Source organism: Megalops cyprinoides, chromosome 10, assembly GCF_013368585.1.
Source record: "Megalops cyprinoides isolate fMegCyp1 chromosome 10, fMegCyp1.pri, whole genome shotgun sequence".
Lineage (NCBI taxonomy): Eukaryota > Metazoa > Chordata > Actinopteri > Elopiformes > Megalopidae > Megalops > Megalops cyprinoides.
This window is the reverse complement of record NC_050592.1, coordinates 30,983,515-31,005,951: the sequence shown is the minus strand read 5'-3', so window position 1 is coordinate 31,005,951 and position 22,437 is coordinate 30,983,515. Positions and strand designations below refer to the sequence as shown.

The window sequence follows — 22,437 nt, the reverse complement described above, 5'->3', positions numbered from 1 at the left end:
CATCAGAGTTCCATCTGGGTGTCAGACTCAGAACCACTGCTGCACACTATAAGCTATTGGTTGCATAATGCTGATGTGAAGCAACTACTTTGCACGAAACATTCCATATCCAGCGCTAACATACAGCAGACTTCTCCTGATTCCCGTCATAACACCAGAAACAATCCCAGCCTGAAAGCTGGGGCCTTAGATAAGAATTCATATTCTCGTTAAGCTAAGGTAAGCTAAGCTAAGCTAAATGATGCATATGGGCACAGATCATACATTTTGTGCACTATGCTGACGTTATCATTCAGATCTGGAATTTTCACCACTTAGAATTCCATGTTATGTCACAAAGGTTAAACCATTATAACTGTCATACATGCAAGTAATCCTTTTTCCAGAGGCCCGTGAGGCATTTGCCAAAGCATGACTTACATAATTGCACTCATATAAACACCTTGTGTGGTGTACTACAAGGGCAATGTTAGCAACACATGGATGTCCCGGTAAAGCGATTTCACAATGTGCCCGAGTCCTATCTCTAGCTTCCCCCATGTCCTCGATTGAACCCCTATCTCAGATTGAACGGATTAGACACGAAATATCTCTACACCAAAAAACACAAGGAACAGGCTGGATGCAATTCACTCTCCCAAAAAGCTGAAACTGCCCTGCTGCAAATGAGCTACCTCTGTTGTCCTTGGAGATTTCCATCTGTGTGCTGCAATAGGCCAAAATGGCTTCAGTGCAATGGGCCTACATTTTTTTTGTAACTACTGGAAACACAGATGAAAGAATGTGCATGCGCTTGCGTCAGGTGACTTCTTTCGATACATAGAGATAACTTTCTGAACTTACTGGAAACGCAGAATGCCAGGCGAGCCCACGGGCACCCCGCCTTTGTGAGCGCTCTGCTTCGAGACACCTGGATACGTCAGAGCACCTAGGGATTATGTGGGGTAATGTGGCAGCACACACAGGTAGGCCAGCACGCTCCTTCACACACTCTGTGTCACGCACTGTGACACAGATCAGAATAGTGCGTACACAGTGACAGGATTAGGGGTGTCAAAGGTGGCAGAAATGGAACACTCTGACCTGGACATGTTGGGGCGCAGACTGATACCGCACACTATCTCGGCTCTGAGTTCTTATTAAATATGCTGTTAATTAGCCTAGTAAATTGTAATTAATTAGTCATGCTCCCATTAGTGCGAGTAAAGCAGATGTTTGCATGTGAAAACAGGCTTTTTGGTAATACGACCTTAAGCCACCGATGTCATTAAGAATAACATTACTCAAAATTGGACTTTCTGTCATGATGGCGTTAAGTGAAAACAGTTTGTATTTGTATTGTGTACCCCCCTCACCCCCAACTATTTGACATGCAAGATTAATGGTTGTGTGTAATGTTAATGGATGACATCAATTGATCTGGTTCAGTCTGAAGGCAGAAATATGAAGTATGTGACTGACCTTCAAGTGAGCGTCGACACTCCAGGGGTTATGTTCGAATTTAACAGTTCAGGGGGAGAGGGTGGAGAATGCAATTAATGGAGGCAAAGCTATTTTTGAATGGATAAATAGCCGCATTCTGACTTCCCGGCACTCTGGGTAAACAAGCAGCTGTTAGCTGGGAACTGATGCCATTAGTGTAAATAAAGGAGGCATAAAGCTAGATACCCTACCAATTACAGAGTATTTTTAGAGGCCATGGATTCTGCAAGCCATTGTAATTCCCTCTGTTGACTCACCAACTGTGAGGGGTGGTAGCCATGCGACCGAAAAGGCGTGGAACAGGTCCGTCTGACTACAATCTAAAGCAAAGGCTCTCAAAACATTTGTTGCCATGGGAAATTGTGACTTCCTGTTTGCTCTGACCATCCGCATGTCCCATGATAAGGTACCAGGAAATGCTGCAGTTTGTTTTGTGTCATTTCGTACAGTACTGTACATTCATCCCCTTCAGGAAGCACAGATGATGACAATTCAGTATCATGTTTTTTTTTTTTTTTTTTTTTTTTAAATGTTCCCAACAGGCTTTTTGAGAATGAGTCAGCCACTGAGAGACAGAGAGAGCAGAGTGGATTGATTGCTCTTTAAAATGAACTGTTCTGTCTGAGCCGTCTGGAAACCAAAATGGGCAAATTATTCTCCTGTACTTATACAGTACAACACGTTCTGTTCCCATCAGCCACTCACCTCAAGGCTCATCCCCGCACGCTGTGACAAAACAGCTCCAGGGAGGATGGCCTTGAGGCGACAGAGCCACAACACGGCCACAGCCGGGCCTGGTCACACAGCCCTGGATCTCGTCACCCACAGTGTAAGGAAATGGGGTGTGCTCAGTATGTGTAACGTTACGTATTTATTAGGATGAATAATTAACACAGCTTGAAAAGGACAAACAAGCAAGAGCAATTTTGTGTTTCAAAGCAAGGTAGATGATGAACAAACCTCTACAGACCTTTCTGAGAACTGAACAAAAATCAATGCATGAAGGTTCATGAAATCTAGATCAGGTCTGCGCTTATCCTGCTGGGTGTGAATTACTTTCCTTAAGAAAAACCGAAAAACGGCAATCACAAGCTGGACCTGAAGGCAGGAACACGGACATGTTTGAACTGTAAAATAAAAATAAGATAAAAATTTTGGTCCCGAGTGATGTTGCAGGGCTCCTTCAGGATTCCCGGGGTGTGCACCAGGGTCATGTCCTCGGACCCTGCTTTTTCTGGATCATCCTCTTCATGGCCACGTCCGCTACCAGGTCCGACTGCTTCACGTCTGTATTGCTGCATCCAACCACAGGGCAGCTGCCAGCAAAAGTGGGGTGGGGGGGGGGGGGGGGGGGGGGGGGGGGGGGAAGCGAGAGCTCATTAAAATAAGGTCTGTTGAACATATTAAATTATATTTGCACTACACAGACCACTGTGTAAGTAAGTAACCCCGAGTAAGATCATCGCCTGAAATGTACGAGTTGAGGGATAAAAACTGAGAAATGTTAGGAATGCAGCCTTGGGCAAGATACATCATTGGGATGTCTCTATTAGAACACCCAGATATATAAATGATAATGAGATAATATGCAATGTAGCAACTGCAATTTAAGAACAGAAAGGTGTTTTAGTGCTAAGGATGTTGGTGGTGGACACGATGAAGGCAATGGACGTCAATCAATCAATAATTCCAATTTTATTTGGTACAGAACCCAAAGCAATGAGATTGCCACAGAGAACTTAACAGGGCAGTATTTCCAGGGAGAATTGAAAAGTGATATTGAATGGTCAAAACTGAAAAATGACCCTGTTGACTCCTTGCAAAAGGTGGGTGAGATAAACTCCAGAAAATATGTGTGAAAAGATATGTTACATGACTGAGAAACACACACTGCCCTAATGGTTTGGCTATGCAGCTGTGTAGTTTCATTACTTGCATTGGTAAAACAGCATTTCACAGAAAGAAAGCATACTTCTTACAACAAGGGGATTTGAGGCAAATAATTTTAAAAGGCATTTTACATGGTAAAATTATATAGTTTTATTTACCATTACAACATCAGGACTTGTTTCTGGCTTACACTGGCCTAAAAGACATGCTGTGATATGCAGTTGTGCTTTTCACAGACTTCAGCCTTATTCAGGGTAGGTAATATTGTGTTTTATTTTGAATTCAATGTTCCTCGCAGCTAACCTTAGTCACTCCTATTCTAAGTTTGTTTTATGAATACTGGGCTGTGTAATTGTCAACACCCAACAGCAGGATGAGTCAGAGTTCTCCCAGTGCTAAAGAGAGAGGGAGAGAAGGAAAGAGAGAGGGAGAGGGAGAGGAGGAGAGAGAGAGGGAGAGGAGAGAGAGAGAGAGAGAAAGAGAGAGGGAGAGAGCTGTATGTGTTGTCCTGAGAACACCCTCACAAGAACGTCCCACAAGACGGGTCAATTTACAACAGGGTTTTCAGAAAGAAGTCCTCTGACATTTTTACAGGGACGCATGTCACCATTTCTCTGTCCCCCGGGCGTTCCACAGAAAGATTAGAAAGCTTCAACTTCCGGACAGCTTTAGTCGTTTGGCAGTATTCGCGTGACCCCAGGGGGCGGGGGATGGGGGGTTGGGGACTAGTGAAACGCAGCATCATGCGTCGCTAGAACGTATGTTGTCACCCGGCGTTGACGCTGGCTGTCCGTTTTGGCGCATGGTGGGGAGCAGGTGAGAGAAGTAATGAGAAAGTGAGAAAATCCTTTTTCTGCACTCACGCGCCCACGCGTTTGTTTGTGTTTTAGTTCCCGGAATAACTTTCTCCCCCGGGGAGAACGGCTCTCGCCTTGCCACGGCGACCAGGGGGAGGGGTTTGTCAGCCCACTCCCATGGCACGTGTTCACGTTAACAAAATTCCTGGAGATAAAGTAGCCTTAATGTTCTCCCCTCGGTGTAATTTTCTCTTCGTTATCTGTCCTTCTACAGGAGTTTTCAAACCTTCAAACCATTCCTTATCAACAGTGAGTCAAATGTTCTTGCTGTATCAGAGAGGTTTTTTTTCCCTCTTTTTTTAAAGAGCAAGTAATTGTAGCATAATTCTCTGCTGACAGAACTTCGCAGGCTAGCCTGAATGTGTGGCCACTGCAAAGAGAGACTGGTTCCCCGACTGCAATAAAGGAAGTGAGAAGTTGTTTCACATCCAGAATGCGCTCGCTCTGTCAGAGTTGAGCCTTGGGGGAAATCACTATCAGATAAAGAAACGGAAAGACACACAACAAAAAGAAATCTCATAGATGTTGCGTAACAGTAGCATTTGTAGAGTGCAGCTTCATTTACACTGAATTATACAACGACTCTACATGCAGACACATCTATATCGGTGGTTTACTTGTGTCAGTCTCTGGAGAGACTGGTTATGGAGCTTGTAGGCGTTTGTGCATTTGTGCAGGCGGGTGCAATTATTAGAAAAAGAAAACAGGAATAATCAGCCGCTAACAGATTTGTGCGTGATACGTCGTGCTGTGTAATTACGCGCTGTTGCTCTGCAGCGACACTTAAACAACTTTGCACCTATATCCAGGACCAGAAGCTGTCACGTGCTGCAAAATGACACATTTTCAGTTCACTTCTTGTGTGCTGCGATTTCAGCTGCTCTTGATTTGGACTGGGTTGTGAAGTAGGAGTGAATACCATGCCTGGGCTCAGAATTCAAAGGTTTGCAGGTTTGAATCCTTTTGGAAACCTTCCTGCTGTACGGTTTTGGTCATGTCATTCATCACAGACCCCCGGCCATGAAGCCCAACAGTATAAATGTAGCCCAGAGCACAGAATGACACAATAAACACAGGAAAGCACAGCTCATCACTGTGAATGAGGCTCTTCCATTTAAGCATACAAACAAGCAAACTAGAATAGTAACACGTAATAGTAATAATAATAATAATAAGACAGAGAGCGCTCACCGGGATTTCTTCTTCTGGCTCTCGTTCCTCCGGATCATGTCCAGCACTGCGTCGTGGTCGTAGTGGTGGTTGCATTTCTTATTCCTCACAGGGTTCACCATCTCCAGCTGAAAGGGAAAAACATGATCTGTTTAGGACTACAAAACAGCAGATGTTATGATTCCCCTGGTCTAGCCCCTACTGCGCCAAAGATATGTAGCGTGAGTCCAGGATACATCTCCAGGCTGAAACATGGCTGTTTCTCTTTTTTTTAAATCAGGATGAGTGCCTCATCATCACTTGTGACAGTGATGATGTCATCATCTATGTGACAGTGAAAATAACCAAAGGCCTCCCTGGCAGACAGGCGACTCCACATTCAGAGTGTTCGTGGCAGTGTGACGCAGGTGCGGGTGACGTACTAGGGTCAGGGGACAGGTGAGTTTCTGCTGGCTCTGCGTCACCACGATGTCCTCGTCCAGCTCGTCATCCGTGCTAGCAGCAGCCGATGGGTTCGCTGCAAATACACACACACACACACACACACACACACACATACACACACAGAGGAGAGTGCGTCAGAGTCACTGCAGGGCAGCGGTGTGGAATGGCAGCTTGGCCTCTTTTCTCGTGACCAGGGCCCTGTGCATTCCACTCCTGCTTTGGACAGCACAGCTTCCCCATCAGCCGTCAGCACACTCCACTGGGACTCCTCCTAAGCTTAGCTCCGCAAACACAGCCCTGACCTTCTGGAAGACTTTACACACCGGCGCCGCACACAGCCAGGAGAGGAGCATCTGCTCGCTAAACGGGCGGCAATTACACCGGCAGTCGCCACAGTGGCGTTTAACTTTGCCACAATCACTGTTTTTAGGCCTGCAGTGACTCATTTTGGGCTGAACGACTAAAAAAGAAGAGGAGTGGGGGGGGGGGACGTCTGCTGACGTGCTGTGTGCAGCAGCAGAGCAATTTATTTGTACCGCTCCCACCTCGCGCAAAAACCTTTAATACAAACCAGATGTTTCTGGAAGAGTCCAGGGTCATAAATGGAAAATTATCCTCTTCATTTTCAGGAGTTACTGTTGTGTTTTTTTTTTTCTCGTTCTAAGGTACAGTAAATGAAAACAGCCGCGGCGGGGCCGGCCGGGCGGTGAACCCCCTGCTGTTTCGACACTCGGGTCTGTGTGAGAAAAGCAGGCCCCGCGCAACACTCACGGCGAAAGAATGAGGTCGATGCATCGGACCACCCTGCGAGATCTGACAGGTCGGTTTGTCTGCGCCCAGCCTCGGGCTTAACCCCCGTGTCACATGACGGATACTCTCTTCTGCTCGGGCTGTGCGGGGGGACCGTTCGTCTCCTGCACAGAAACCAGAACGCAGCCTGTGTGGACGGCATGGCCTGCCCATTCCAGCATCCTCTGCTATGAAAAATAAGCCCTGGCTCACCCTGCATTTATATGTTTACCTATCACTGTGAGCTCAGAGCAATGGAAAGACAATTTTAAAAAAAGCTTCTGCGTGAATGGACCCAGCATTCACCCAGCAGCTGTCCTGTACAAGGACCGTTTAGAAACACTTGGCACGTCCAAACAAACACATTCCCTAGGTTGAAATTTTGGTATTTTTGAGAGAGAGGAAGTACCTCAGGCAGCCTGTCAAGATTCTAGCTGACCCCTGTGGAGGGGTCATGCTGTAGGTCAGGGGGACAGGTCCATCATTATAAAGGGACCTGTTGTAGTGCATGCTTCCACCTGTGTGTGTCTGTATGTGCGTGTTTGTCCGTGTCCAGGCAGTGAAATGATGAAGCTCTGGGGAATCTCTCTGCGGGAGCACAGAGAACCCTGGGACAGGCGGAAGCTTTACGATGCCGTGGAGGATTACGTCAGCTCTGCGGCCCGAGACGAGATGAGCGTTCTCCACCAGGATAGGGGCGGATGCGAGGCCTGCTTATTTTCACCCCGCGTCCCGCTGCGTCTGGGGCGAGCGGCGTTCGAGGAGAGGTTCCGAGAACACGGACAAGGTTCATCCGCTCCATTCCGCAAAGGCCCCATTCAGGCTTGCCTCCTACTGGACATTGTGGCAGGAAGTTTGCGCGACAACGCACAACAACCCTCACATGACTTTTATGGTTATGGCACCGAAAAAACAAAACCTCTGCCCTCTGTGGATGGCGTAACCCAACGCTGATCTCGCCCATGTCATAAAACAGCTCAGCACTGAAAGCGAAAGCCAAAATTTTAGAGTAAGCAAAAACACCCTCGTAATTCTGGGGGGTGGGGGGTTTACAGATCCATCAATCCGTACATTGGCCATCAGAAACGGCAGTGATGAGCATGATGGTTGTGAAACCGCAGGATTCTGTGTCTTTAAGTAAAAGCACAGTGGAGCGGCCCTGTTTGGATTCCTTTCGGTACCTTGTCACCACCTTGGAGCAGCAGCGTCATCTCGATCCGCATTTGTTTTTTTTTCTTCCATGTAGATGGAAGGCTTCCAGACCTATTATAGTGCCGTGTTTTCGAATGAATTTTTTGTCTGTTTGACACTAGTCTAGACAAGAAATCCAAACTATTAAAGTTCCCGGGAACTTCCTATATTACCGTCATTTAAATGAAGAAAGGGAAAGAAAAAAAACCCTTCAGGGTTTGAACAAAATGAAAAAAAGGGACAAAGCACAGTGATCTCGAAGCTCTATTGTGACTAAATAAAGGATTTCCGCTGCATACCTTTAGTTTAGCTGTCTAAAGAGCATTAAACATGGGAAAAAAAACACAAAGTCAGGATGGGCAAAAAATGTTGACCCGTGGGTGAATGCCTCTGCTTGTTCCGTGTTAAATATCCCACAGTGCCTCTGTAAAGGATGTTGTCTCTGTGCACTTACTCTTTGGCTGTACATGGTTCTGTTGCTGAGACCTTGAGGAACGGGTGCTTCAGGAGCACAACAGGGAAGGTTTTTGGTTGGAAGCACCACAAAAAACATGTTATGGTATGTTTGGTATACATTGTCCGCCTCCCTGGACGCTGCTTGGTACATTCAACCAGTATTGCCTGAGTTTTATTTTCTAGCATTCAGTAAATTGTTCTGGGAAACTTTAAAGATGCTTTCATGCTCCGACCGAGATCTCATTTAAAAAAATAATAACAGCAGGGCGAGCTAGCGAGAGGTTTTTTTTCCAGACTTTAAAGTAGGGCATGCAAAAGAAGCAAATGCATTTCTGAGCCTGTAGCTCATAAAAATGCCCATTTTAATACCAGCGAATCTGTGGCATTTTATGAATATACAATCCATGTTTGCACTTGCCATGCAGAACTATGGAGGATTAGGCACGGAGCTTCATTGAATGTTCAGACCGTGTCCTTCACGACAAGGCAGACAATGCCACACTAAGACTTTATTACAATACATTATTGTTATTATTACTCATACAGAGCAACTCACAAACAATTTTTACTTGTTATTCATTTACAAAGCTAGATATTTACTGAGGCAGTTTTGGGTTAAGTACCTTGCCCAGGGGTACAGTGCCCCTGTAGGGAATCAAACCACCAACGTTTTGGTTAAGAGCCCTGCTCCTTAAACACTATGCCACACTGCCAACACCGCTTCAGAGTGTGATCTCAACACAATTTATACAGTAGAATCATCAATGGACAAAATCTACACGGGAAGCAGGGAGCATGAGCGCCTTCACCACTGGATTTGTGTTTGGCGTTACATCATTAATGTCGCTGACTGAACTGGTAATAATCCAAAGAAACGCAAACACTAATTTGGAGCACATCTCGACGAGAGCCAGATGTCCGCGTGTCAACATTCATTATCTAGCTGGCGCTTTATAAACAGCAAACCCTTTGTGAGCCGAACGCACGCACAGCTATCACGGTCTTCCACGTCTGCAGACTCGGCTCGTTTGGGAGTGTAAAATGCAAAACATCTGCCCCGAGTAAGAATGGATGCTTATATCATTTCACTGAGGATTACTCATCCCGGAATAAAAAAAAAAAAATGTATGAATGAAACACGGCTTGTTTCAACCTGACGCACCGAGGGGAAAAAAAAAAACTGCAGCCCTGGTTGACTCATCCAGCATGTAGTCTTTTGTAGACCATGCAGAAAGAACATTTAACAGCATGCTCCCTTCTTCTCTGGGCAGTGCATATACTTCAAAGCACATAACATAACACGATACATTGCACAGGGTTGAACTAACTAAATGGGTGCATGGATTTTTCTTTTGGTATTCTTGGATGACCGGAAATGTGTGCGAGTAAGGTTACGGTTGCTTGGCCTGAGTCGTAAATTGAGCTGACGGAAGTTCCTGAATTTTGGTGGTTTCTGCCGAGGTGCCTCAACAAACATTTTATTCGACGTAGATCTCGAATAAGCTGTGGCACAACTTCAGGCCCTCCTGGTGTGAAGCCTAACTCGTGACGTACCCGTATCTGTGAAGACGCCGCTGCAGACAGTGGGGTTGCTCAGACCAGGGGGGTCCCTCCAGGACCGAGCAGCTTCCTGACACACTCTGGCACGGGTCCCGCTTCTTCCCCCTCCCAGGATGCAGGCGAAAACGACTCTCTGGAAGCGTTCCACCTGCCTCCAAAACACTGGCCGCGGAGGGGGAGGGGGACACGGGAGAGAGCGCCGTGCCGCGAAACCATCACGTTGCACAATCGGCAAACACGGCGCCAGCTGCCAGGCTTTTTTCCCCCCCCTGTTTGTTTCCTTCCAATGTTTGGAATCATTTTTTTCTCCCCTTTTTTTCCCTGAAAGCAACATCCCTGGGTTTCTAATAACAGTGTGCGGAGCCGATAGCTATCAATGAGCGTGTCGCAACGCTGCCGTTACCTAACCACGGCGTCCGCTCCTCGCGCCATCTGCCATCCGCGCGGGCTGTTTGCTTTCCATAACACGCTCTTTTTCTTCTTCTTTTTCCATCCCATTGAGGGACGGACTGCCGTCTCCGCACCGCCCGCGCTACACACGGCGGGGGGGGGGGGGCCTTCCGATTTGACAGCTGCCGCTTCTGTTTACAGCGAGCCCCGCTGTCGGGAATGTGTGTCAATACAGCAGATAAGAGCCTTGAAAACTGACAACAAACAGAAATCAAATCGTCAAAACACAGGGGGACGCCCATTAACGACCTTCACGGGACGATGCTGACGATGCTGACATCCCTGTAGCGTGTCAAGGGGGGGGGGTGGTGCTCTGCAGGCCTCCTTCCCCGGTCACACGGGGGTACGGTCAAGTTGGCGTCAAAAGCGCCGGGTTTTGATAATGGACACAATGTCTTCTTTTGTCGGGAAGTGGAGCTGATGCGCATCTGTCCATTGGAGCGTGCTGCGCTGAAAGCTCTAAATGTTTACCCTGCAACAATGCACTCTGCCTTTACGGGAGGCGGCCTCTACCCAGGAGAGAGGCGGAAGCACTGAGTACAGGGATAAGCTGCCTTCCTACCATGTCTACCATGACATTTACGAAAGTAATCTACCCTCTTGCCCCGGGTGACTTACAATGGATACAACATTTATAAACAGCATATCAACCACAGCGTTACACTACGTTATGCTACACAACATTAAAGTAAATCTTGGACAAATTACACCTACACACTTATACACTTAAATGTCAATAAAACTTGAAAACCGTAACATTAATTGAAAAAAGCTGAATCGTCGTTAATTAGCAAACCATGGCTGTTTAAAAAAATCTGAGGAACAGGTGAACGCTACAAAGAAAACGCACGTGTGTTTAAGCACAGTATGTTTGGCACTGACAGTCTTCAGTGTAAGTTCAAAGGCAGGGGTACGATGCGTGAGTCATCGTGGATTGTGTTATGCTGAAAGACAGTTGACGTCAGGAGAGCGCTTTTGGTCTTGCAGTGAAGGGCCTGTTCGTGAGAGTGCCATGTGCCATTCTTCACCCATTTTAACACTGTGGGTGCACACAACACACACTATACTACAGAAAGCAGTGCCCCTCCCCCAACCGCCAAAAAGCTGTTGTGAAGGAAGTCATATTATTCGCCATCATTTGTGCTTGCCCAGATTCAGATCCCTCCAGACTGTAACTGATTGGCTGATCCCTCCAGACTGTAACTGATTGGCTTTTCCTCCCACAGGGTGCTCTATTACTTATTAGTTTCCCCAGCTTTTAGAGAAATCTGGTCATAACTTTTTCAGTTGGGATGTTCACCGACAGACAGTCGGATAGAAACATACAGGAGTGGTTTCATAACCTCCGCTCCACCTACCGGTCGCAGGGGTAAACATTCAGCATTTTTGGGTGGGTTCATTAAAGTGCTGACTTGATTCTGCATGTTGCAATTTTTGCTCGCGAAAGATAATAGAAGAGGTATTTCTTGCAAGTCACAGCCGGTTGCTCAATATGCATATAATGAGGTGGTGGTGGTTAACGTTGACCTTTGCTTATTGTCCTGAAGAATGTACTGATTCATAAACGCTCATCGCGCCTTGAGGAAAAAGGGCTCTAAAGGTGAAATTCGTGAGTCAAACTCAAGGTTACGCCTCAGAGCTGGTAACAGCACACTGTCCTTACAGCACACCTTGGGCCGTTTCCTTAAAAATAAAATGCACGTTAACATGTACATCTAACTGGGGTTTGAGATTAACATATTTTCTTGGAAGGAAAACAAGGTAAGCTTTTGAACAGGGATTCCTGGAAAGTTAATTTGGAAGTGCAGAGCATGTTCCATTCAACTGCCCTTGTGAAGCTTTTCACAAGTGCAATGACCAAAGACTTTCCCTCAGTTTAATTCCCCATCCTGGGTGCCTTTTCACCTTTGCTGCATCCTTATGTTGCACTGGTACTGCATAATCAGTATTTTAAATGTGATTCCAAATCAGTGTTATAAATCTATTTATAATATATTATGCAGGCCAAATGGATTAAGCATGACATGTTGCAACTGAATGGAGTCACTGTAAATTCTGGTCTACGTTCTTAGTATCCTCAGCGACAGCTGAAAAGTGGCTGTATTAAGTATAGCAGTGGGCTTCTGTGCCATTCTATTAAATGTGTGGTCCCTAAATGGCGGGGGGGGGGGCTGATATGACAACACACTTTTGGCTCACACCAGATTCTACGAGCGCGACCACTGCGCTGTTCCGCCTCATAGGTCTGTCAATAAGCAATCACACAGGGGTAAAAGGAGCCCTGACCGTTTCTCAGGCTGCCGTGGGTGAAAGTCAACCAGCGGTGTCCCATAATAACATTGTGGAAAGGAGAGAGAGGGAAAAAAAAAAAACCATCAGTGACACAATGCACAACCTCTCTCCTCTGGTTCCCCTCGCCTTCTTAGAAGTCTGCTGTTTGCACTTGGCAAACGGGTCGGTTGCACAACTGCGGTGCTATTCAAACTGTTCCCACACAGGCCGCTGTAAATATTGGTTCAAAGACGGGCAGACAGCTTTGCAAAATCGGCCCTGGCACTTCTGCAAAGCCCCCGCGGATTAGGGGAAGACGTTTTCGCCGGATTGTTTAGCGGGGCTCTGCTTTAGCATCGCGGCGGTACGATAACCTCAGCGGCGGCTGCGGGGGGATACAGCAAAGCCCTCCAACTCCAGGGCTTAAAGACAGCTCTGTCAGAACACAATCCCATGACTCCATGCGCTGCTTTTTTGCCTTTAGGCCGAACAGGCCTGTGGGTTGGCTTTCGGTCCCGTGGTGCATTAAGAAGTGGCCCCTTGTCCTGTTTTGTGTGTAGTCATCCTGCAAAAATAAATTTCAATCAACAGCGCTTTGTGTGCAATGCTGACATGGACCTGCAGGAGCGGATCTGCAGTGTTTGACATCTCTGTGCGAACCAGGCTTTGCAATGTGGGTGCATGCTGCAGATCTGTTCTTGCAGGTTGATATCAGCATCGGCTTAGATTACACAGGGCCAGGCCTCCTGGTGTTTGAAACAAAAGCAAGTTCTTTTACAGGATGTACATCACATTGTTTTTTGAGGTGCAATGCATTTTTGTGTTTCATCAGTTTAAGGGGTGGGGGGGGGAGGCTGGTTTCGTAATAATGACCACTCAGGGGGACCTCTCCGCTAGCGATGATGCTGTGATACATTTAGTACACCTCTCCCCTGAGACGAGACAGAAACTTCTGCAATGAATGCATCACGGAAAAAAAAACATGAGCTTTGACAATGACAAACGCACAAGCCATTCAAGTCGCGTCCAATTCCTCGGGAATCACTGTGCCGTCGGGATGCGATTTTGATTGCCCATTCACGAATCTGAGAGATAAGACGCCGCATGCATATTTTGTCTGGAGCCGCGGTGCGACAAAAGCTGGCAGCACCCGGGAATCAATGGCGGAGCACAATGCAGACAAGATCTGAGAGCGCGGTGACAAAGAGCCCCCCTCACACCTTCCCTCGGCTGCATTTTTTCCCCCCATGTCGCTTGACTGAAGAGCCATCTTAGGACAGGTATTGTGAAACTTTAAACAGTGGCACATTTTGTTTAATGAACTAACCGCAGAGGCATTGGGAAACTATTGTGCAATCAATGCCCTCAGCTAATTATTATGAGATCAAATAGTAGTAGCCATAGAAACGGGTCCCTGTTTTCCAAAACAAGCGTTCCTTTCATATATTGCTGTGACACAGAAACTGCAAGTGTGCACTGCCTGTGGGGGTGTTGACTCCTGGCTGATGAGAGATACACAGAGCTCACGTATGGAGTGGAATACATTGAGAAGTCTGCATTCATTTCATTCATTCTTCAGAAATTCCCAGATCCACTAATCACTTAGAGAGAGAGAGGGAGAGAGAGAGGGAGAGAGAGAGAGAGAGAGAAAGAGAGAGAGAGAGAGAGAGAAAGAGAGAGAGAGATCCAGCAAGCCAGGCTGAGGCATCTGCAATCACAATCTTCTGTAATTCAAGCAGCGTGCCGTTTGCGCCAAGTTTGTGCGCAGCGCTTGCATTCGAACATGAATAACACAAAGAAAGCCACACCAGCGTGTGCATACATCACGAGACCTGCAGGTTCTGTGACAGGCAGGAGAAAAAATGGGCGGAGCTCTGCTCCACCTTTGGCAAACACTATCAAAAAGGTGTCAACCCCAATATAATCAGATGGGTAGAAAGATGGCACTGAGCACAGCAGTTTGCCTGATAAAACTGTTTTTAGGGAGACACAACTGAACTCAGCAGAGTGCATGGGGTAAGACTATAATGCATCATTTTCAACAAAATATTTTCATATCATCCCGACTAGCAAAACACAGACAAACACAAAACATGAGTTTTTTAGCTGAAAAATGTTTAAAGCAGGGTGGCTGGACAGTATCCTTAGTATCCTAAGCCATCTCTCTAATGGTGGATGATTGGTGGAGTCTTCAGAAAATCAAATCAAGTTGTTCTGGATGAGTGCACAATGTAAATAATGAAAACAATCTGGGGAGGTCTGCATTTTGCAAAAAAAAATTCCTCTTAAAAGATTTGCAAGACAGACATTAGTGCCAAATCTGTTTGAATTGTAGAAGGTAAAAAATTGACTGCCACAATGAAAGAAGCAAAAGGGTGAGTATTGCAGCCTATAATTTAAGGACATCTAGAGAGGCTGTCACATGATCTGGTCACAAGATCCAACCCATCTACAGTGTTCTGCGGGAACTTCAATGAACTTGGTCCAAGGCGGTTGCTCTATGTAGATCACTTGGCCCAGTCTGATGATATCTCAAAGAACAAGTTAAAAATGGGGGTAGCTAATTCACAGATATTAACACTAATGTGCTTCATCTTATATTGCAAATCCCTGAGGTAGCTAATTTACAGACATTAACACTAATCTATGTCATCTTATAATGTAAATCTTGAATATGAACTACAGATATGAACATAGAAATGACAGATGAGATAATTAAGATGTGCAGAATGCAATATCTCCTGTGCATGGAAGTCATTTTGTGAATTACTGTGCCTTGCTTAATGAATGTCATTCTGTACTACAAGAATGTCAGTCATAATGCACTACGTAGCCAAATGTCACAAGATACCGAAACAGTCATTCATTAGAAAACACTGCTGCTACTGCAACATCAAAAGGTGAAATAAAATTTTTGATGTAAGCAGGTCGCCATAGGCATACATAAGCAGTTACTAGTAGTGCTTTAACAGATATGCAGTGTGGCACTATTCAGTGCTGTACATGTACTGACAGGGACTCAGCTGTTGACAGGAGGGTGACCAAAAATTCATGCATTTCCCTGCAAGCTCCTGGCTGCATTCTGCAACACCTGACCTTCTGCTTTTACACAATGGGCCAAAACACAAAACACAAAAAGATGAGACAATGCGTTTCAGTGTGTGTGGTCAAAAATAGTTGGCCTGATTTTTAATGTTCTTTTTTTTGGGTTTCACAAACCACATGGGATTTTCCCAATTAATATCCTGCTCTCAGGCTGTCACGACGTCTGCTGTCATAATACGGCCTTCAAACGTAATTAGCGGGTCTCTGGAGATGGGCTGCTGTCGGAGCCCGCTTGGGCAAGCCTCACCACCAAAATACACGGTCAGGAGCGTTTCGCACCCTGCAGAGCCGGTGGTGGGTGCGCTCCATAAGCCTGCACACCTTGTATTTGATTCTGCTAGGCTGTCGGCTATATGCAGCGGAGAATCTCGCGGCTGCGGTCAATTTACCCTGTGCTTACAGCAGGAGAATTTGCGCTCGCTCACAGAAGTATTCCCTCAGGGGGGGGGGCAGAAGGAGAGGGGAGCAGCTGCCGGTCTCTCTCACATCTCACCGCCCGTGCACCTTCAGCGAGAGAAGCCCCACAGATCAGACCCTGCCGAGACTCCCGCTGCTTTCAGCCCTTATTAGGGATTCTGCTCTGCCCTGTTTTTGATTCTCCTTTGGCAGCCGGTCTCGAGTTTCAGCCCGGGTGGAAGGAGCCATCTTTCAGCGCTGACAGTGCTGGGGAGGGGTGGGGGAACCCGGCCTGTTGTTGCACAAGCCTCTGTGTGGTGCTGCCCCCGCCCCCAACCCCGTGCCGAGCCGTCCTGGATCAGTGTTCCAGGTCAGTGTTCAATTAACAGCCCAATCAAAGCCGATGAATTAAGGGCTCGGCTGGAAGAAACCCAGCAACAGGACTGGCAAACACAGCTGTAGGTAGGTAATAGCTGCGGCCCCTATCTGCATCAAAGCTAGTCAGACAACGAGGGAAAATGCACGCCAGGCACGTCTGCTTTGGGGAGTCCCCTCTCCACCACAATGTCACATAACCAGGGGTCTCCACAGAGAGACTGCACCACCAGGTCCCTTTTCTAGCATGACGGCATTACGTTCAAAAGCAGGGTTTTTCCCGCAAATGCAGTTCAGATTGCCTGTGTCTGTTTTCCCTACTCCAGGCTATTATTTGACACAGCTTATTTGATATAATTCAAAGCACTGGATTGCAGGAAATGGCCTCCAGGGGGTGACAGAAGAATGCACACGGCACCACAGCGCAGACGCCCTGGGTACTTGGCAACCTCCCTCTGTGAGTTGCGCCACCATATCATCAAAATCCCGGATGAGCCCCCCACAACGATATATATGCACCCCCCACCAGAAGTGCTTCACTGCTGAAGAACAGTCATTACAATGGCAGATGGGCTGTCCCTCGGCCCCTGCCTCCCCCCCGCACCCCGCTCCTATAACCCAAAGCTTCCCAGACAGATCGGTTCACGCCGCATTCAGATAAGTGCTTGTGCAACACTTTCTGCCGCGACCTGCTTCTGCAGATGGAATGTGCCAATCATTACCAAAACATCCGTTGAGCAAAGAGGACTGGCAGATGACATGCAAACGCAGCACCCCGGGAGCAGGGATTCCAGACCTGGACTTGAAAGTCCTGCTCCTCCGGCCGGCCTGTGACAAAACGAATTACTCCCCCTCAATCACTTCCTGCATGCCGTGTAATGAGGACATAGGGACAATGGCCGGGTGCCCTGAGAACACCTCCGTGGCAGGATAAATGGGAGGGAGCTGCTTAGAGAGGAACGTGCAGGCAGAAAGAGAAGCCAGTAGAGCACAAATAACAGGATTTGCTGCTCATAAGAAATGTGGCAGCACAGAAATGCAGATTACATAAATGCCCCTGTTGAGGAAGGAACACTGCTTCAACAATTCTAAGGCAACAGGACAGCAATGCTGCCATACCAGACATAACTTTATACTGAATTACATTTAGGAGGAATTTAGGGAAATTTTGCCCTTTAGGGGAATACAGTGCACGTTTACATATTACTGTGTTACAGCAGGATATGCTCGCTTTGAGTGCATATTTGCGTTATGCAAACCCACAACTTTCTGGCTTCAAGTCTAGATGCTAAACCACTTTGTTACACTTCTACCCCTCTCTTAATGAAGAGTACGGGTAGCACACTGTAGTTCTGTCACTGGCATTCATGAGTGTGATGGTAGGGTAATGAGATAAGGCTAAGCCCAATTCAAGAGAATTGGGAGTAGGTAAACAACCCTGTCTACAGCTGTCGTTGTTAATGGAAAAAAGGTCTAACTGAAGGCCACGGGTAAATAAAAAAAAGGAAACTGGAATACCTTGTTTGCCTTTCGAAAGAGAAATCCCGAGAATGCAGCTGGGTTCAGAGTTTCTAGAACTCAGTGACGCGGCACGTTGGCCGGTGCACCACGGCCAGGGTCTGCGAGCGGCCCCCTCGCAGGGCCGTCGGACTCCCCCAGCCGGCTCGCGCTCTAAATGACTCACCGTCTGACTCACGCCCCAGCTATTCTGGCCTTTTTTTAAGTGCTGCCAGGCGCTCGGTTAATATTCAACACGCCGGGGAGTGCAGTGGCTCGTGAAAACACTGGTTTCCATGGATGTCCACATGAATGACCCACACTGTGGAGGAGCCAGATGCCCGTCCGGCCGGCCAGACGGAACAGAGTGGGAATCTTAATGTTATTTTCCAGTTGCGAATTGTAAAAAGGTCATAAACGCACACAGTCTACGGGTTGGTTTTAAAAAAAAAAAAAAAAAAAAAAAAAAAACAGATAAAAAAAATTGATCTTTCCAGGATATTTCAGCCCATTTCAGCCCCCTCCCCCCCCAACCTCAAACTGCAAATGCACAGCAACCCTACCTACCAAATGGATGCATTACACAATAAAAACAGTCAGCCGGTTTTCAGGGGTATTTAAACCGAATCTGAAATTCCATTTGTCGGGTATTGCTTTTGAGAGACCAACCCCAGTGGAGATCCGAGGAAAGCCTGCATCAACAGTAAGGGCTTTTCATCCGCTGGCATTAATTTAAACATTGATCCGCCAGCTAAAGAGGGACCCCTCACCACTTCTGATCTCTGTGGGAAACGGACGCGCTCTTACCGCCAGCGAGGCTGGACATTTAGCCGCTGGGAGAATGCGCAGCACCGACCGTGGCCCATTACAGATTCAGAGGCTAGCAGGAAGAACAAGGCCAGATGTGAGAGATAACAAAGCAAAGCGGTCAGCACTACTGATGCAAAACACCTCAGCTGCTTTCCAAAGGGAGCTGCCCTCTAGTGGTGGAATGAGGCAGATTTTTTGCACAAAAACAAAAAACATGAAATAAAGCCAATAGAGCAACCTGAGTGTGCGACCATTGGACTCCTGGGTCAAGCATAAAAAAGAGTGGCTCATAGAGTGGTTCTGTTCACAAAAAATCAGTAACAGAATGTATGCATGAGCCAGGCAGCCATGCTGGATAGGATCGCATCAGTCTTAGTTCAAGTCCAAATATAATTCTTAAACTAAGGTAGAAGCCACAGTTAAATGACAAAACCAGGGAGCTACGCCCTCTATGCATTTCTGTTTGGGGCACCGTGATAAGCAGGATTCAGTCACTCATGAATCAGACAGACCCTCCAACCAATCCAGTCTACAGGAGTCTGAGAAAAAAAAAAAAACTTAACACAAAGGAAATACCACAGATGCATTCTAAAATGTACACAGAGGAACTGAAAACTCATTGTTGTCACCTGATGAGCAGTGTGAATGTAATCAGCACATGTTCTGACTGAGTTTCAGACACTCATAATCTCTCAAGTTACTAGGAAAAGACTAAGCCAACCCACAGCTCCCCGGGGGCCCCGCTCACCTAGCTTCTGAGCGTTCTGCAGGCTCTCCCTGTAGCTGACCACCTTCTTGTGCCTCTGCAGGTCGGACTCGGAGAGGCTGCCCTCTAGCTCCGCGAAGCACTCCCTCACCCTGTTCTTCAGGGTGAACATGGCCTCTGGCGGCTGCTGCCTGGCCTGACGGAGGGAGAGACAGGGAGACACGCAGGAATAAAGAGTCACCAATGGACTGGGCTCAGAATCATGACCACTGCACCAACAGGTAAAACGCTTACAAAGGAATGACATTAGGTGTCCCTAAGTTATGCATTTAAGGTCATTGCAGGGGTGACAAGTTTCAATGCATAACTAGAGACAGCTAAAATTAGGGTATAAATAAATATAAATAAAAAAAGTCTTTTAAAAGTAAAAATATAAATAAATACAAACAGTGAAGTACATCTGGGCTTCCAGAAGGTGAGGTCCATTCAGCAGTTTCAGTAAGCCCTTGCTATGAGGTGGTTATGAACTACCGTCTGAGAATTTTGGCCCTGAGGGGTCAGAGGGATGAAGGGTCCATAGTTGCCCTTCAATTAAAAGCTGATTTTAGGTGACTTCCAGAGCAAATAATGACCCCAAAGCAGCAGCTAAGACATGAAGCAGAACAAAGACATCCACATCCTACAGTTCTCAGACACTGGGGCTGCCTGTCACAGTTCTGGCCTATCCCTAGAGGTTTGGTCATCATCCATTATGTCATTTGTACCATCTAATCTACCATTATGTGGAAACAACAGCTCACTAATCGGCTGTGGATACAATCCTGTTGTGAACTGCATGCACGTCAAAGGGTGAAATGTCGGTCACCCCACTGGCAGAACTTGGACAACAGGGAGTCAATGATATCAACACCTCACTTCACAATTGAAAACGGAACCAGGTGTGCACCATTGCAGAGAAAGAGTGTGGCTTGTGTTTCAGTCACGCCACACACATCTCACATTTTTTGTTTGCTCAGGAATCATGGGAAACTGGTCAAGCCTGCGCATGAGTCACAGAGGGAGAATCTCTCTGTGACTCATAAAGGCACACAGGGTGGATGAGTCACGGCCAGCCATTCAGGTCCTTGTGACACAGAGGCGCACCAGAGTCAACATTCAGCACACTGTGTGTGTGTGTGTGTGTGCGTGCATGTGTATGTGTGTGAACAGCCGCTGTTCTGTTTTTTTGCTCATGGCGTTTCCTCCATGAATTGTCCTGGACTCTATATCAGCATTAGTCATTTCGCTCAGAGATGGAATCAGTGTAAACAGGATTACGCAAAGCTAGCCAACAGACAATGTGTCAGGGCAGGACATGCACGGTATTCATCAGTGGTGTCACCTGTTTAACGTATGGGCTGACTGGAAGAGCAGATGGAGCTTGTGGAGGTAGGCTGATGTGGAAATTTACATACATCCAAAACCAAAGTTCAGGGACGTCAGGATGACCCACCTCTGTCGTTATTTGCTCAACCGCTTCCACAAAGCAGGTGATCTCCCTGTCCAGTCTTGCACAGTCCAGCATCATCTGCTCCAGTTTCTTCAAGTCTTCCTCACTTCCTGTAACACAGGGAGTTGAGCGGTAATGCTCCCGTCCAACCAGTCATTCCATCTGCTGTCTAAATACAGGAATTCCTTAATGCTTGTTTAAATCTTGGTATGGACTGACTCACACATCCAGTAAGACTTTGCAGTATAATTTTAAGATAATGCTTACACAGGCCTCGAGAGCTTTACCTAGTTGGCTTGCAGATTTTAGTATCATCTGACCTGTATCTTTAGTAAGTACTTCGTGTGCTGCCTTATCTGTATGAATTAGTCTGTTTTTTATACAAATGCAGAATGCAAGATGTTAAAAAATAGAGAAGCATAAAAATAAAATTTGAAGGATAGGAAATGAAGGTATAATTGTTATCCCCCCTTGTACCTTCAATTTCTACCAGGTCGAGCGCCACTTCTGTGACGATGTCCATCCCCGTGCCAATGTCGGTCTGACATTTTTTCAGATCGGACAGCTTTGAAGTCACAGCACTAAGTGACATTGCAACGCTTGTGCTGGCTAGTCTGAAACTACAAAAATACATGGCAAACATCCATCCTGATTGCATGGGACACAGAGCCACCGCGCAAGTTTGCAGTAAGAGTAATTCTGTGTAGGCAGGCAGTATTAATCGCATGCAAACGTAGAGGCTTGGTTGAAAATACTGATAACTACAGTACTCCGAACAGAGTTCACTCCATATGATAACGGCTACTTAGCTGGTTATTGAGCTCACTATATGCTAACGAGCTCCGATTGCTAGCTTTATCAAATCATCAGATCCAGGTGTGTTGAATTCTGAAGGTTGCCTGTTGACACGCTGTCCCCCACGAGTTATACCCGCCCTCCTGCCGTCCCCAAAGAGGCCACCTAATTATAAACAAATCTCAATCAACCTTACTTCTAACCCTCACCTTAAGGGGAACTGACTGTCATAGGGGGAAGCCAGTCTGGTGCGACACTAGAAGGTGAGTTAGTTACCAAGCTAGTACCAATAGTGACAGGGGGAACATCGATATTTTTGCTGAAACTGCACAAGGCAACCAGACTAGCTACCTATGTACTTAGGCATTTAACTGTTACTGGCTAGCGACAGCGGAGCTGGGAGGCAGGCTAGCTAAATTATAGCAAGCTGCCTCCTTTCTCCTGGCGACACATAAAGTAGCTAACTAGCTAGCTGAGCTAACAGTAACAGCTGGTTAACTAGCTATTTAGCGATAAGATAGCTAAAGTCGACGACCTGTTCTCATGTGCGCGCCACGAACAAGATGTCTGATCAGTCTGTATTTACTACGGGCTTCTAAGGGCTGTCCAAGACCGAAACTGATTGATTCCAAAAAATAAGAAATCACCTAACCTGAGGATATCACCACGCTGTTCAGAATTTCCGGCAAAACACCAAAACCGCC

The 22,437-nt window shown here is 46.7% G+C and overlaps 1 protein-coding gene across 1 annotated transcript; it reads right to left on the bottom strand.

Moving 5' to 3' along the window:
• Positions 1-2,515: 2,515 nt before the first annotated feature.
• On the bottom strand, positions 2,516-22,435 carry nsmce2 (NSE2 (MMS21) homolog, SMC5-SMC6 complex SUMO ligase). Its single transcript, XM_036539140.1, has 7 exons — positions 22,386-22,435; positions 21,416-21,558; positions 20,942-21,048; positions 19,492-19,645; positions 5,822-5,916; positions 5,421-5,527; positions 2,516-2,798 (listed from the first exon to the last, which is right to left on the bottom strand). Exons 2-7 carry the CDS (start codon positions 21,528-21,530, stop codon positions 2,693-2,695), a joined length of 684 nt encoding a protein of 227 aa, XP_036395033.1. The 5' UTR covers positions 21,531-21,558; positions 22,386-22,435; the 3' UTR covers positions 2,516-2,692.
• Between the last annotated feature and the right edge of the window lie 2 nt (positions 22,436-22,437).

Bases quoted from the DNA above. Each gene is read 5' to 3' on its own strand.
- nsmce2 (XM_036539140.1), bottom strand. From the start codon at position 21,530: ATGTCACTTAGTGCTGTGACTTCAAAGCTGTCCGATCTGAAAAAATGT. The intron at 21,049-21,415 runs GTACAAGGGGGG...CCTGTGTTACAG, and splicing joins CGACCTGGTAGAAATTGAAG to GAAGTGAGGAAGACTTGAAG. The intron at 5,528-5,821 runs GTACGTCACCCG...TTTCCCTTTCAG, and splicing joins TCACCTGTCCCCTGACCCTA to CTGGAGATGGTGAACCCTGT.